Here is a 17,864-nt window from a genome sequence, read left to right as displayed (position 1 = left end):
TATATAAATAACATCAACATAAAGCCCGATTGGTATACATATAAAACTTCCAAACGATCGCCTGAATAACGGGCTATAATATGGCTACTTAAAATGATTAGAACCAAAGCAATTTGTCTTAAGAGGTAAGCGTTAGGCGCCATCTCGTAACTAAATTAATAATTAAATAAATATAATTAATTAAATTAAATTAAATTTAGAACCTTCTGGAATAAAAGAACTGGCCCGGGACGGGGCTCGAACCCGCAACCTCCGCTTACCGTGCGGTGCGCTACCAGTTACGCCACCCGGACCCCGAGCAAGCCTTCGCTTCCAGAAGTATATATAATAGATTAGATATAACCTTACTTGGTTAAATACATCACTGACTGGGGGCGACTTCATCGCCCACGACCCTCAATGGCACTCAGCCAGCTAACGTAACACCCGGCGAGGTATATATATATAAATAACATCAACATAAAGCCCGATTGGTATACATATAAAACTTCCAAACGATCGCCTGAATAACGGGCTATAATATGGCTACTTAAAATGATTAGAACCAAAGCAATTTGTCTTAAGAGGTAAGCGTTAGGCGCCATCTCGTAACTAAATTAATAATTAAATAAATATAATTAATTAAATTAAATTAAATTTAGAACCTTCTGGAATAAAAGAACTGGCCCGGGACGGGGCTCGAACCCGCAACCTCCGCTTACCGTGCGGTGCGCTACCAGTTACGCTACCAGTTACGCAACCTCCGCTTACCGTGCGGTGCGCTACCAGTTACGCTACCCGGACCCCGAGCAAGCCTTCGCTTCCAGAACCAGCTTTTAAGTAGCCATATTATAGCCAGTTATTCAGGCGATCGTTTGGAAGTTTTGTATGTAAAATGATATATAAACAGGCTTTAATCAAACGGAATATGCATTTCGAATATTATACCCCTCTTCAGTTCTGTTTACAGCATATCTGATTATTTAAACTGAAAAATCTATTTTTATACCATTTCATCATTCTTCCTGTGTGATAAGTAAATTATAGCAATTGTATGCTCAGAAGACATCAATACAACCAGGACAAGCAGCTTTTAAATCACTATGTATTTCATGTTAATAGTTTCATGCTTTACAAATTTTGTTCTAAAGAAATATGAAGTAACAATAACTGCATTTTTTTAACTACAACATCAAAACTTTGCATGCTTTCTAAATACTCCTAGTTTGTTTTAAAAAAAAATCTAGCTATTTCACACAAAGACTAAACTATCATAAATACAAAAGTAATGTAATATTTTCACTTAACGCATAAATAAACATCATTTAAGAATAAAAATAGAATTAACTTTGAAAATATTAATTCCATTTATATTCCTAATGTTCATATATCTATTTCTTAATATCAAGAATTTTTCAGATTAAAACATTATATATTTATAAACTTTTAAAAATTTATATACTCATTAAAAAGATTTTTCATTAAAAAATTATTTAATTTAATGTAATAGAATAAATAATCAATTTGCAATAATGTAAAATAAATGCATAATTAATAAAAATAAGTACATACACTTTCTGTGGTCATAGATTGTTCCATAAGTTTGTACGGCTCCATATCATAAACATCACCTTTAGACAACTTAGGATTTCTACAATAATCTGTCTGAAGAGAAGTCAAATGTGAATTTTCTACTGGTAATATTTGTTCTCTGTTCACATTATCAAAACTTGAACAATGGGAATGTACAGGTTGTTGAGAAATATCTAATGAAGTGTTTTCTTGGGATGAAGTGTCTGAAAGAATATCTGCAGCTGGATCATCTATTATTTCAGGAGAATCAGGTTGTTCCTTTATTCTTGTTGAACCACAATCAATATTTTCATTTTGTACAGATCCACTATTAGATCTTTTCCGATTTCTTACTCGTCTTTTATTATTTGATTGTGGTAAAGTTCTTTTTGGTTGAACAGGTGGTTCAGAAGGTGGTATATTGGAAAATTGATGAGGTGAAATAGTATCCATTAATGTATCTTCAGTTTGCTGATTTGAATTTGCAATTTCTGCTAATCCTTTCACTTGTAATGTCTCTGCAATTTTTAACAATGCTGACAACTGATCCTGAGTAACATTTACTTCACCACGATACATAAATTCTACAATAGCTTTCAGATCACAATATTTGATATCCTTTAATATAACAATTGGATGTTTGCATGGATTCTCTAGGAAAAGACTCTGAAAAAATGGACTACATGCTGAAAGGATGGTCTTATGTGCTTTTAAACTTAAACCTTCACAAGCAAGCGTTACATCAACTAATGCTTCATTGGATAATAATTGTTCAAATACTGCCATCATATTGTTTTGATGGTGGTTCCACCTGAGACAAAACTGTTGAGTTCCCATTTTTTCTTCCTAAAATATACTTGCTTTGTAAAAATGAAGAAATCTATATAAGAAATAAACATTAAATAAAATAATATTTCAATAAATTAAAGTGAAAAATTTAATATTGACATAACAAAAATTCATTATCTAAAAAGTCCACTTTATATAGAAAATAAGTAATAAAATACTTAAATTGAGTTAAAAAATAAAAACAGATATTTAAAATATACATAGAAAGCTTTTGAGTACTTTCAAATTCAAACAATCATCTTCAGGAAGGTTTCAAGACATGAACACGCTTGCTACAGAAACAGGCAGTGTCCCAATAGCAGATATAATGTAGGCAAAGGTGTTTGCCTACAGTATATCTGCTGCTGAATGCATAATTAATTCATATTTACAAATATATATTATCTATGCATCCAACTAATGAAAAGTAGCATGCAGACTACAGTGAATCTGATACAGTGCATGAAGTAATTACTGATCTTTTATGGCCCTGGAGGTAATGGATGGCCGCCATCGTTTAGACGAAACCTGGCCGTCTTTTTTCATCCATTTACATCTCCACAAAGACTGTCTTTATCAGAAGGCTGTAAACGTGAATTAGTTAAGTCCACGACCATGTTTTAAACTAAAACAACATTTATTTACAACAATCCTCGAGTACACTTGAAAGAGAGCTACACATGCTCATGGCAGCGATCACCCGACAAGAAGAAGAAGCAACAATACCCAGAATTCTCTCTGGGAAAAACCCAGTTCCCGTTTTTCTATCCGGGATTCCCGGGAAACTCGTAGAGGAGTGGCGCCATCTCACCAGTCCGTGATTTGTCGCCGCAGTACCCCCCTCCTAGCGACCGCGATCGATGAATCTCACTGGGGGTTTGATTTTGCGGCCATGTCGTGAGATCTTCGTCTCATATGCGGGTTCTGGTTGGTGAGTATGCCCAGCCATCTTGTTGCTGGGTTGGTCTATCACCGGCTGTGCAGGGCTGATTGAGTCTTTCTCCTTGAGCATAAAGGCAGGTTTCAGTCTGTCGATGGAGACGACCACTTCTTTGTTATTTTTTTTAATTTTGAAGAATTTGTCTCCCTTTTCCACTACGGGGAATGGTCCGTCGTAGGGAGGGCGTAGTGGGGCGCGTACAGCATCGTAACGTAGAAAAACGTGGCTACAGTCTCTTAAATGCATGGGAACAAAAAGTTTGGGCTCCCCATGCGATGCTGCCGGCGTTGGTGTTAAGTTTTTGAAGAAAGACTTTAGTGTCTTTATGAAATCTGCAGTGTTTATGTCCGCTGGGGTAGGATCGAAGAATTCACCTGGTAAACGTATTGTCTGTCCGTAGACTAACTCACTGGACGTTGCTTGTAGGTCAGGCTTGAACGTTGTCCTTAACCCAAGTAGTACGGTAGGGAGTATCTCCGTCCACCGTTCTGTTAAGTAGGTTTTCAGGGCACATTTTAATGTCCGATGCCAACCTTCGATCATACCATTAGCCTGGGGGTGAAAGGAGCATGTATGTATGTGCTTGGAACCCATTAGAATAGCCAAAGACCGAAACAAACGTGATTCAAACTGGCGTCCCTGGTCGGTAGTAATGACCCCTGGAACGCCGAACCGAGCTATCCACGTTCGGTATAAGGCTTTAGCCACAGTGTCGGCCTCTATATCCTGCAGTGGTTCTGCTTCAACCCAACGAGTATACCTGTCGATCATAGTGAGACAATAGCAATGATTTCCGGAAGGAGGGAGCGGACCAATAAGGTCGATGTGGATGTGATAGAAACGTTTGTTTTCCACGGGGATGCTTGTAATTGGACTTTTAGTATGTCTAGTAATTTTGACGCGTTGACAAGGAATGCACGTAGTTGTCCACTTGCGACAGTCAGCCTCCATGCCCGGCCATACGAACCGATTGGTTATTAGCTTCACCGTGGCTTTACTGCCTGGGTGCGAAAGGTCATGCATGGCATGGAAAACTGATGCCTTTGCATCTCGGGAATAAAAGAACGAATCTTACCGGTGGACACATCACAGTATAGTTCTACTTGATTTTCTGGTAATATTAGTTTTTTAAGCTGTAGATTGGTCGAACTATTTCCCAAAAGTGATTGGAGGTTTGGGTCGGTCTTTTGTGCATCAGCAATTAATTTGTAATTTATGGGAGAAGGGCAAACGATAGATTCGACTCTGGAAAGTGTATCGGCCGGAATATTATCAGTTCCTTTTATGTATCGAATGTCAGTGGTGAACTGGCCTATATAGTCTAATTGACGTAATTGACTGGGGGAGCATTTTCCACTTTTCTGGAGAAAAACGAAGGTCAATGGCTTGTGATCTGTATATAACGTGAAAGGTCTAGCTTCTACCATAAAACGAAAATGCTTAATTGCCAAGTAAGCGGCTAACAGCTCGCGATCGTATGCCGAATATTTATTCTCCGTATCTGTAAGTTTGCGCGAAAAAAAACGTACCGGCTCTGTCCCGGCTTTAGTGACCTGATGCAGCGCGGCGCCTAGGGCGAACTCTGATGCGTCAACGTGCAATGCTAAATGTGCGTCCAGGGCTGGATGAGCTAGTAGAGCTGCGTTTGCTAATCGAGTTTTGGATTCCTCGAATGCCTTTTTTGCTTCGTCTGTCCATGAAATTTCCGCATTGTCGGATTGTTTTGCGCCTTTAATTAGTCACAAAGCAGAGCTTGAGCAAGCGCAGCGTGTGGAATATTACGGCGGTAGTAGTTCAACATGCCTAAAAACCTACGGAGCTGCTTTACTGTTTTGGGTCGCTCGATCTTTATGACGGCTTTTACTTTCTGGGGAAGAGGTTTAATTCTGCTGGCGTTGACTAAATACCCTAGGAAAGGTAATTCATTTGTACCGAGTATGCATTTTTCTGGGTTTATTCGGATACCATATTCTGATAAACGTCCGAGTACTTTTTCCAGATGCACATAATGTTCCTCCTTTGTCTTACTTGCCAACAGGATATCGTCTATGTAAACAAAAACAAAATCTAATCCATGTAGGACTTCGTGCATAAATCTCTGGAAAGTTTGTGCCGCATTGGACAACCCAAACGGCATGTATAAAAATTCATAAAGGCCGAAGGGTGTTGTAATTGCAGTCTTGGGTACGTCTTCGGGGTGGACCGGGATNGCAGCGTGTGGAATATTACGGCGGTAGTAGTTCAACATGCCTAAAAACCTACGGAGCTGCTTTACTGTTTTGGGTCGCTCGATCTTTATGACGGCTTTTACTTTCTGGGGAAGAGGTTTAATTCTGCTGGCGTTGACTAAATACCCTAGGAAAGGTAATTCATTTGTACCGAGTATGCATTTTTCTGGGTTTATTCGGATACCATATTCTGATAAACGTCCGAGTACTTTTTCCAGATGCACATAATGTTCCTCCTTTGTCTTACTTGCCAACAGGATATCGTCTATGTAAACAAAAACAAAATCTAATCCATGTAGGACTTCGTGCATAAATCTCTGGAAAGTTTGTGCCGCATTGGACAACCCAAACGGCATGTATAAAAATTCATAAAGGCCGAAGGGTGTTGTAATTGCAGTCTTGGGTACGTCTTCGGGGTGGACCGGGATATGATGATATGCTCGCGTTAGGTCTATTTTGGAAAATATAGTCTTCCCATATAAATTCTGAGCAAAATCTTGTAGATGCGGCAGTGGGTACCTGTCCAGCACTGTTATTCTATTAAGGGCCCGGTAATCCCCGGTGGGACGATAGTCCCCGTTCGGTTTGGGTACTAAGTGCAGTGGGTTGGACCAATTGGAATTACTCGGCCGACAAATGCCTAGTTCTAACATTAACTTGAATTCCTTTTTTGCGATTTCCAGCTGTTTGGGATTGAGACGGCGGGGGCGAGAAAAAACGTTATGTCCTTTGGTAATAATACGGTGGACCGTGTTATGTTTGGGTTTGGTGTTAGATGGATATGGCCGAAGGATATCTTTATATTTGTTTAAAATGTCGCTGAATTCCGAATTAGAAGCAATTAAAGTAATGTTAGTTTGCGCGCCGTGGTGAGCAGATCCTGTCGTTGTCAAGGACGTTAATGGGTCTGTAATGCGGGCATTTTTAAGTCGATCAGGAGACCGAAGTGTCTTATGAAATCGGCGCCTATTATCGGTTTGCTGACGTTTGCGATTACAAAAGGCCACGTAAATTGGCGCCTTAAGTTTAGGGACACGGTTATGGTTTTTGCGCCGTAAGTCTTTATCGGGGAATCCTTGGCCGAATAAAGTGTCAATGAGGCGGGTGCTCTGAATGCCATGGCGGCGTTATATGGTAAAACGCAAATGTCGCTACCACTGTCGATTAGGTAGTGACAATGTGAAGTTGGATCGTAAACGAATAGGCGGCTTGTGTTGGTAATTTGGAAATCACATTGGAAATCACATTGGAAATCACGTGTGATTTCCGCGCTAGTTTCCCTGATCTCGGAATTTACAAGGGGCCTTACATTTATTTGCTTAATTACCGAACTTCGCGTGATACCAGCATAGGTCTTTTGCCTGGGGTCGAACAGGTGTCTGCGAACGCCGACGATTCCGAGATCGATTCCGGAGGTGTCTATAATCGCGATGTCTGTCGCTGGGCCTTGCTAGGCGATTAACTTGCTCTGTTAATTCAGCGACCTGCGTTTGGAGCTTCATTATGGCCGCGTGTGTGGTATTTTCGTTTCTTGCTAAATTAGTTTCGGCTATTTGCAAAAGTATGAGCTCGAGAATTTTATCAGCCATTTGGGCTAATTTGTCTAAATCCCCATCGGAAACAGAAAGAATTGCCTGCGTTTCTTTGGGTAAACGCTGAATCCATAGCGTTCTTAAAAATTCCTCCTCGACTTTATTACTAGCTAGTTGTCGCATTTTGCGTAAAAGGTGAGATGGTTTATCATCTCCCAACACGGCATTAGACAGCAAATCTTTCACTCGTTTTCGTTCGGAATCGGAAAATTCTGCTATGAGTCGATCTTTTAATGTTTGATATAAATTTTCCCTAGGAGGGTTTTTAACGATATCGCTCACGTAAGCTAACACTTCCGAGTTGAGAGCTGAAACCACTGCGTAATACTTAGTAGTATCTTGCGATATATCGGCAAGTTTAAACTGGGCCTCGATATTAATAAACCATAAATCGGCTTCTTTATCCCAAAATTGCGGAAGTTTAAGAGCTACCCGACTGATTTCTGGCTTAAGATCGCTTTCGTTTGGCATTTTAAGACAACTAGGGGATACCTACTCCGCAGAACAGCAAAAAATATGGAACAGAAAACTCCACTTACTCGTGTTAGATGACTTATTCTGGCAAGAGGTTGCCGACACACATATGTGGGGAAAATTTCGCCGGTTAGGAGTGGCGAGCGGTTCACCTATCCAAAGAGCGTCGTCTATCGTAGTCGCGGAATTTATTCCGTATTATTTACTGAGGGAACACAATGCAGAACTAGTAAAGGTCTTGTTCTTTCCTTGGTGTTCGAATTCACGTCGTATCACGTTCGGGTCACCACTGGAGGTAATAGATGGCCGCCGTCAGTTAGACGAAACCTGGCCGTCTTTCTCCATCCATTTACATCTCCTCAAAGACTGTCTTTATCAGAAGGCTGTAAACGTGAATTAGTTAAGTTCACGACCACGTTTTAAACTAAAACAACATTTATTTACAACAATCCTCGAGTACACTTGAAAGAGAGCTACACGTGCTCATGGCAGCGATCACCCGACAAGAAGAAGCAACAATACCCAGAATTCTCTCTCTGGGAAAAACCCAGTCCCCGTTTTTCCATCCGGGATTCCCGGGAAACTCGTAGAGGAGTGGTGCCATTTCACCAGTCCGTGATTTGTTGCCGCATTATAATTATTTTCATTTGCACATTACAGCATTTGCATTATCATTTTCATTTTCATATTGTAATAACTTTACTATATGAAAGGTATTTTTATTACAAGGAAATGCTTTCTAATTAATTCTTTTTATAACATTAAAAATTTTAAAAATAGGAAAGTAAAAATGGCAAAGTTATGGAGGACAATGATAGATTGGGAACAGATTAAGTACCACACAGGATACAGGATAAAAAGGAGGAGTATATAATAAGGGAGGAGATAATTATAATAACTAAAAATTTTAAATATTTTCATTAGTATATTATAGAATTTTTATCAGAATTTTTCTTTTTAGTATTATACTAATGAATTTTTATTACTACAACAACTTCAATATTTTGAAGGCGATGGTTAAATGTCAGTAACTCATAATTTAATATTCGGAAATTTTTATTATTTTTTTTATGATTTTTGTGACTTTCTCAGAATTTTAAATCAGATGTATGTCACGTTTAACGCCGTTAATTGTGTTAAATATTGTAAGTTAAAGGTAAAGAGATGCGGAAATAAAAAAATAACTTGATATATCTTCAGTGGGGAAATGTAAATTATAAATGCTTTTAGCTTTCACAATTTGCTCTGAAACTCTCCTACGCCGAAATATAACATTTTTGCCTTTTTATGCTAAATATATAGAAACTATTTTCTAATGATATTTCATAATAATTGGCGCTACACGCAACTTTTTAATTATTCCTGCTAGGCTGGGTACAGTATTGCAGAAATCTCACTAAAGTCTGGTTATTCTGCGATTCCAAATTCATTTTATCTATTTCTTACTCTCCCTAAGAAATCTAAGAAGTTCAGTCAACTTGTTTTGTCTATGCTAACTTTTACTAGTAAAGCCATTGTTTTTAACTGATCGTTCCATAATGGGTGTTTTTCATAATGGTGATGTAATAATTGAGAAATTATAAGAAATTTCGCATAGTTTAGTAAGTTATTAGTAATGCTTTGAATGTTAGTAATGTGATTCAAACGTAGAGAAAACCCGAAAAACTTTACGTGGCCTCCATTGATAATTTTGTGTGACACCACCTATTATAAAATTTCATTTGAAAATAATTTATTTAATAATATTACAAACAGGCAAAAGTTCTTACTATGCAGTGTACCACGGTGTTTCTTTGTAAATTTCGAACAGCTAGAAGCGTATAGAATTTTCATGTCATTACTAAATGGATGACACATAATATTTTGTATCTTTCCCTTTTCATCTTTAACGTGCAAAATTTAACAGTATTAATACCAAAATATATGATATATATTTGACTTAAAATTCTATCATATATAAATTGCATTAAAAATTTTTAGAAATTACAGTATAAAATTATAATGTTCGTGAGTGCAGCAATGGCCTTCAATACAGTATATGTTATTATATTAATAAATTTTGCTAATAGATTTTAAAATGCTTTATTATAAATTCTTATCTTATAATAAAACATTTCATTTTAACCAGCACTTTAGTTTTATTCACTAAGCTTTTAACATATTTCATCAGAATGATTCTAAATCGAGTACAAACAAGAATCTTATTTAACGATATTAACGTAATTTGTAGACGCAAACTAATTAAGAATAAAAACAAGGGTATTTATTTGCTTGTATCATAAATGAGCATCACACTTGCTCTTACTTTTCACATAAATTTATAGAATATTGCTTTTAAGATTAGAAATTTCTGCAGTATACAATCTGTGTAAATTTAATTACTTTTATTCAGACAAAGTTATTAAATGTTACAAAGAAAATTAATTCATACGCCTTTGTGTTTTTACTATTTACAATATATCATGTAAATGGCTACTAAGACAAATCGTATTGTCAGGGTATATTGTACTGGTGTCCTGTTTCTGCGAATTGAGGAAACTTTTTCAGAAAAAGCAATTTTAACTGTTTACTTGGTATTTCACCTGTACACACTGCGCTTGTGTTTCAGACCTTAAGGTCTTTCATCAGCAGGTTTACAGACACTTGGTGTTAAAACAAGATTTTATAAAATTACAAAAGTATTCTAAAAATTTTCCCGATAATAACACAATAAAAATGAACTATTTGTCTCATTTATTTTAGAATATTTGTTTTACAAAAATTAGGAAGGATTTTTCTCTTTGGAACAGAATTTTAGAACGTCAAATATTCAATGTTTTCGTGGGCATATCTTAAAAATTAAATTTCATTACGAGACACGATGTCGTAGTTGAAAAATGTTAGCTAAATATTTGAAATGTGTTATAAAATTCCATTATAATTGAGCTATTTTTTATTTGTTTACAATTGAATTTTAATTTTATAATTTTTCTTGTTATTCTTTCCGAAGTGTCGAATTTTTAATTTCAACAGGACTCAATAAGAGGGTTTTTTAATCAGAAGAAAAGGGATGTGAGGGAAAGCTTAACTCTGAGATTAGTCAAAGTTATATTGTTTAGATTTCGTTAATTCAGTAGAAACGAGACTGTCTATAGATCACATATTAATACGAAAAAAAGAACTTTCAGTCAAATAATTCAAATGCAACACGCACAACTTAAATTTGATCTCTTTGCCTTTCTTTTGTATTTTTGCATATAATCTTGACATATTCGGCTTCAAGATATGAGATCGTTTAAGGAAAGTTAATATGGATCTTAATAGTGCTCTTTCAAGTTTTTTATTATTTTCTCTACGTTTGTAACAACTTTTTCATTGACTTGCTCACATTCCGTTTTAAGGATTTGGTTTAGTTTTTTCTTTCCATGATAACTAAGTTCTTACTTTTATCAGCTCCTTTTAGGACAAACTCATTGTCATTCAACCATTGTTTTGTGCGTTTCAGCTGTTTTATTTCAGTATTTTTTTTTCTGCGGGTGTGATCTTTAAGAGCAGTCTCTCACCTAAAAAACATTCCCTTTTTAACTTATTCAATTTTGAGATTTCTCTCTACAGTTTCGCCATTAAAGTTTGCCATATGTTTCCTTTTCCGGACCTTTTCGGAGAATTTCTTTAATTTCAGTTGAGATGACTACTTGGTCTCATGAATCAAAACTTTTCTTAAACGATGTCGTAACCGAAAACCAGAAATGCCACGATTATTTTCATTGGCAAAAATACATAAGGAAGGAAAAGAGGCCTGACCTGAGGTTGAGAAATACACAGGACCCACATACATTCTGGAAAAACGTTTACATAGATTCATTTCAGATGAATTAGGGAACATTGCTGTCGTTGCGCAAAACCCGACGAATGTAGTAAAAGAATTACAGGAATTAAGATTACTTGATATAGAAGATGCGTCAGTTATGGATTTTGCAGACCGATATCTATCTATCGAAATAGAATCCTGTTATGAAGCTTTAATGGATTTTAAAAGTGCATTATAAAATCGGAAGTTGGTGCATTTGCAAATAATATGATGGAATTAGCCAAATTGGTATATTGAGTTATTCTTCAGTTTCGATAAACAGGCATAAAGACAGAAGAAAAGTTTACCTATGAAAAGCTCGATGTCAGGATTATTATGGGAACTAGTTCTACGCAACTTGGAGAAACACATTGTTAATGGATTTAGAATGGGTATTGTATAATATTCTCAGAAATGACAAAGACCTGATTAAAAGAGTAGAAAAAGCGTGCGTATATAAATTCCATTTCAAAATCAGATATCAGGAATTAAGAAGGACTATATTAGAATCACGAGAAGAAATTTAGCTGTTAGACTTAAGGAACATAAGTATGACTTTAATAAAGAGCACTGCAACACAGTTTGTCAAGTATGGCACAAGCGGAGAACTCTGTAGTTAAATAAAATGAAGCAACTATCTTCAAGACTGTGCGGTTCTTATTATTAGCTTTGCAAGAAAAAAAGATTAAAATCTATAAAAGTAAAATAAGGGATGGTTGTATTAATGCGAAGGATGCGGTTGGATTAGGTTCTGCATGGAAATTCTACATAATAGAAAAATTATAATATAAAAATTCTTTGTCCGTACGTACCATTATATTTCGCTGCANTAAAGTAATTATAAAAACGATGAGAAAACTTAAAAATTAAATATTTTTTGAAATTTGTGCTCTCTGCTGTACAGTCTGTACCATGAACTAACTCGTGTAGATCCCGTGTTGTGTTTTTTGTTCATTGTAACAGGATAAACAATTGCCTCAATTCACCATCAACAATGTGAGATTTTTTTAATCTGTAGATAATGTACGATTGGAGTTTAAAAAATGATTGGTTGCTAGTTTTTAAAAAAATATTATTGGTTAGTATTTTAAGTAAGTTACTTTTTTTAAAAGAATTTGTTTTATATTTATGCTATGATCATGTGGATGTACAGTTCTGTGGTTACCTACGGGGAGTATAAAAATTTCGTAGCCACTCCTATTTTATATAGAACTTTGGATGCTTGCGTTTCTCCAGCAAAAAAATTCTTGTTCGATGTTCCTGATACTTTTTCCTGATACTTATCCTTCTCTATTCTAAAGTCAAAGATATTTGGAAAGGAAAATGAAAATATGGTTTTATAATTGTTGTCAAGGATAGAGGAATTAACGAAGTATGTAATGAATTATATGGTTTGTTCAAATGGTGTGCGGAAGACCTGAGAGAAATACGTTTAGAAAATGGTAAGAAATCTTTAGTAATGTATACAGAGATAAATCCAAGAATGAAATATTATAATTTTTTTAAATTTTCTAAGATTGACAAGGTTGATTAATATGTATTTCGAACATTCTAGTACTTGTGTAATTGTCGGTCCTTCCCAATCTGGAAAAACCACATTGGTGAAGAAAATGATTCACAATAAAATTTATGAAAATCCTCCGAAAAAGTTTTTATGGTATTACTCCGTATATTTACCGTTTTTTCAAAAAGAAAAAGATATTACATTTAGGTATGGCTTACCCGAATCTGTTCAAGGATGGGATTTGATAATACTCGATGATCTGATGCACGAACTGTCTCCAAAAACAGCATTTTTGTTTACGACAGAATCTCATCACTGTAATGTAAGTGTGATTTTAATATTGCAAAATTTATTTCCGAAAAATAAGATTATGAGATATATAAGTTTAAATAAAACATTATTTGATTTTATTTAAAAATAATTGTGATAAGAGTCAGGTGAATTCTTTAGGTCGTGTAGCTTTTGCAGTAAAATTTAATTTTTTTCATGGATGCATATAAAAAAGCAACAGAAAAGCAATTTGGTTATTCATTATTAGATTTTCATCCTAAAACAGATAAGAAATTTTCTGTGAAAAATTTTTGTATTTTTTCCTGACAAACAACGTATTTTTTGGATTTACTTACCGATAAAATGAAAATCGTAAAGAAAAATGATCATATGCTAGTGCTTTTAGCGAAGACTACTTCTTCCCAACGAAGAGCGATATTCAAAGAAGCTACTCCACATCAGGTTAAAGTTTTGTGCAAAATATGTGACCATTTTTGGAGAGGAGATATAACCGCCGATGTTCGTAAATTACGAAATATAAAAAAATTATCAGGAAATTAAGCGAAAAACGCGTTCCTTTAAATACCAAGAAGAAAAATTTGGTTAATCAATCTGGTGGATTCCTTTCTCTTCTACTGGCGTCATTAGTGTCTATGGCAGGGGAGTTAATCGGTAAAGAAATAAAGAAAATAATCTAATGGCAAAGCAGATGGCCTTAGTTCCTACCGAATTACTGATGAGTTATCGAAAGCCTGAAATTAGAATTGGTTTTAATATCGAAGAATTACTCGAGAGTACAAATTTACTTGACAACGGTAAAGTCAAGTTATTAAAAGCAAAAGAAGAAAAAACAATCCAGAAAAGTACCACCACCTCTAATTTTGTTTATTTCTTACGTATTTACTTGTTTTTTCCACATAGTTTTTTGATGACCGAAGAAAAAAATAATTACATCATGTGTCCAATCTTGCATCATAAGCTTCAAACACAATCAAATTCTACCCTCCCTATAACTGCTGTCGTAATACTTGAATGGTAACATATGCAGAAGATTGTATTCAAAGAATTATGAAGCAAACTTTTATTGCATTTACTTTGGATAATAAAAAATATAGCAAGAATATAAAGTATTGCTTTTGCTCATTAGTTCGTTGAACACTTAAAATCAGTTCAGTCGCGCTGATTTAAGTGTCTAGCTAACTGAAAAGAAAAATTAAATCACGAAATTAAGTATTAGAGCAGAAAAAGTAAATTAACTAAATGTGCCATAAATTTTTCCCATTGAGAAAACCATTAACATACACCTTTATTCATGGTAAGTAATGCTAGGAATGAAAACATTATTTACCTTTCTTTCTTCACTTAACCGGCGAAAAGATGGAAAGAAGTTTAACCACTCGTAATAGTATTGTTCCATGTATTTCAAGCATTTAGTAAATGTTTTGGCATAGTCAAAAAAGACCTAGAATATTAAAATTCATTTTAATTTTAGTGTAGAAAGATCCTTATGAAAAAATATATATTATAAAAAATATCTACTTGTCCAAAAGTCAGTTCACCAATTTTGCAAGCAGTATTTACAAAAAAAAGAAAACCACACAAAATTTTTAAAACTATAAAGACAACGTAACGCTTAGCAATTTGCCAAGGGAATGCCTCAAGAGATCCTTTATAAAAATATGAAAACATGGTCCTTATTTTAGATGTTACATACGTGAGTAAAATTTAGAAAAAACACTCGACGTAACCACACCGTTGGTAAGGTTCGCTCCCACGACCAATTATTAAATTTTCAGTGTTTTAAATCCATTTGGCCAGTGTCAACATTGTAATATTTATATTAAACAAGATTATCTCAAAATCTCTACAACTTTATATGAAAAAAAAGTAAAGTACTGTACGTCACTTACCTGTTTGTCTTCTATTCGAGGTGACGGTAATTCAAAGTCTGGAAAACCTAGTAAATTGTTTCGTGTTATGATTATTATTACATTTTTTTTAAGACAATAGCGCAACTTACTTGTGATTATTTCGTGCTTCAGATTGACGTCGTGACACTTGCTAAAGCAACAGAAGTCGCATGTGATAATACTTCTCCTTCTGTTTGTCGAGCAGTTTCCACGCCCAGTTACGCAAGTAATTATTTCTTTTTCTAGTCTTACGTGTCTGTCAAAAAACAACGCACAACAAAAGCAGGTGTACGCTCCTTAATTATTTGATGTTGAAACGTTTCCACAAACTTCACATTGATGTGTCGGTAGAGCTACAGAAATATCTGAAAAAAAAATTACTTATTATTTCGTTAGCATGGGTCCTCAGTTTCAGATATGTGACTTCAATTGATACAAAAAACTATCGATATTAATCAGTACAGTCTATGTTTTATGGACGATCTGCAAAGAGCACTCCACATCGGCATATCGCCATAGAAAGTCCTGACAGTCAGACTTCCATGCAAAATTTTTCCTACTTAGCCGTTAGACACACGTCTGCCGTGGGGTAAAAAGAAACTTTCTCCTTGTGACTGGTATTCAGCAGTTTCAACTAGTTAATGTTACTACCTTTATTGTGTTGAAGTAACGATTTGTCTTGCCCCCTTTTTTCGTAACGATGTCCCGGAGTATCGATTCGTCGTTACCCTGGTAAATATCTATTTTCATGAAAATTTTTGCCAACAGATGCCACCACTTGACGGTAGTGTTATGTCTACCATCTGTTTCACATATTTGTGTCCAGGTGGTGCTTTGTCGACTAAAAATTTTTATTTATCGATTTTTTTCGTCAACTTTTATACTTTTTGATAAATTTTTATTGTTTTTATAGCATATCTACGTAATAATATTTCTAAAATACGATTATTAATGCTATAATAAGTTTATTTAGCAATAATAAGCCGATGTATTGTGCAAATGTAAAAGTTACGAATTTTCACAGTCAAATGTTAGTTCTGATATATTATAATTTTTTTTCTAATGAATTATTTTTTTAAAATATCGCTCGTGTCGTCACGTGACATGTCGTCTCCAAACCGCTCCGGTTTCGAAGCTGAAATAAAAAATGCCGCCATGACAGTCCACGTATCTGAACATTAGCCACAATTTGTTATGAAAGAAGATTAAAGATCTCCCCCTTACAAACTAATTCTCAGATATAAAACGAAATAAAAGAAATAAATAATATGCTACGATAATTGTGTATAAAATTTCATTTACATTCTCCGAAGTATGAAGAAATAAAGTTAAGCAAAAATTTATTTATGTAAACATCGTTATAGTTAATTATAATTAACTTATTACCATCTTCATTGTCTTCACTTTTCAAACTTTCATTCATTAAAGAAGAGTTGTTTAAGTGAGAATCGCCCATCATTTTCTGGCAAACTGTAATTTAATTATAAATGACTGAATTAAATGCTTACATTTTTTTATAATATAAGAAAGTAAGCATACCTATTTAATATAATTTAAAAAATAATAAACACAAGAATACCCAAGTGATTTCGACTTCAGTTAAAGTACTGTCGTTTGCAACACCCGATGCTGCGGCTCGTATAAATTCCATTTAATGTTTAAATTTTTTGCATAAAATGACGACACTATTGTCAACTAAAATAATATAAATTTAATTTTTTCAGCAATAAAATTTTAATTATATGTGAACACGTTATAATATTTAAAATTGATATTTGAATGCTTTGTTTACAGAGATGTGTTAAACCAATGGCGTAGTCCGTTTGATTTGAAACGGACTATGTCATCGGTTTGCTCATCTAAAAGTATTAAAGCAGTATTGAAATACAATCTTCTGCACCTTCGGCGCCTTGCGGATTCACCAGTGTGTCCTAACTGCGACAAAGAAAAAACAACACAACACTTCTGAGTCGACGGACCCCGTCGCACTTTTTGTATGACCCTGTCCCTAAACACCGGTCTGACTCGCTCATTAACCCCGATCTACTGACCATCATCAATGACATCGACCGATCAGCGTGTGGGTGCCTTGGAACAATACATCAGACACACGGGTCGCCCGAATTAACTACCAAGTGGCGACAAATCGGAGAACATAGCGCAAGAGGCTGCAATCTCTAGATAAACTCTATGACGAGACAAGAGTCAAGAAGAGACATACAATGTGCTTATTGCATTTCGTTCTTACTTTTTTACTTGACAATTTAAGAATTAAGAACATTTATTAGTCTGCGATTTCAAAATAACCTATAAATTTTCACTGTTGTCCATACATCTGTCTTTCCTTAAGCAAATGGTAATGACAATGTTCTCCACCTTCAGTGAAAAAAGTGCTATAAGATTTGAAGAAAAACGTTGATCTAGGAAAAAACGATGGCCATTACAGAATCATAATAGATATATTCTTTTGTATATTGTAGAGGAGTCGTAGTGGTTTGAGCCATACTGATCACAAATCTTAATTAAATTAATTTTATTTTAACAATAAGTTTAATATATTCCGTTTAATTATTATAAAATTAAGTTGTACTAATTTGTAATACAGTAGAGCTTTGATTATCCGATCTTCGATTAACCGTCACCTCGATTAACCGAGAGTCCTAGTCGGCAAATTTTAAATGTCTGCTAGTGATGTGGCGCTACAATATTTGGCTATGTCTTGGCTACTTTAATATTAT

General features: G+C 35.0%; 1 protein-coding gene, 1 long non-coding RNA gene and 1 pseudogene across 7 annotated transcripts in view; 1 reads left to right on the top strand and 2 right to left on the bottom strand.

Annotated features, from left to right (window-relative positions):
- The window catches only part of LOC111631942 (protein bric-a-brac 2-like), a 221,610-nt gene extending 219,169 nt beyond the window's left edge, over window positions 1–2,441 (bottom strand). For all 6 annotated transcript variants that reach the window (XR_002757784.1, XR_002757782.1, XR_002757783.1 and 3 more), the window contains exon 1: window positions 1,552–2,441. Coding sequence is in view for 3 of the 6 variants with exons in the window: in XM_023376303.1 (XP_023232071.1) it covers window positions 1,552–2,388 (837 nt within the window). In the remaining 3 variants the exon portion in view is untranslated. The remainder of the gene's footprint in view (window positions 1–1,551) is intronic.
- Window positions 8–435, top strand: LOC111631981. The gene is made up of 2 exons (XR_002757789.1): window positions 8–125; window positions 201–435. It is a non-coding gene; the product is annotated as an uncharacterized LOC111631981 (long non-coding RNA).
- Window positions 2,442–6,818: 4,377 nt separating the features above from the next.
- On the bottom strand, window positions 6,819–7,610 carry LOC111632292 (annotated as a pseudogene).
- Window positions 7,611–17,864: the final 10,254 nt, after the last annotated feature.

The sequence above is a fragment of the Centruroides sculpturatus genome, unplaced genomic scaffold (assembly GCF_000671375.1).
Source record: "Centruroides sculpturatus isolate CEXI.00-Female unplaced genomic scaffold, Cexi_2.0 scaffold72, whole genome shotgun sequence".
Taxonomy (NCBI): Eukaryota; Metazoa; Arthropoda; class Arachnida; order Scorpiones; family Buthidae; genus Centruroides; species Centruroides sculpturatus.
Note: the sequence above shows the minus strand (reverse complement) of the source record. Positions and strands in the feature narration are given on the sequence as shown.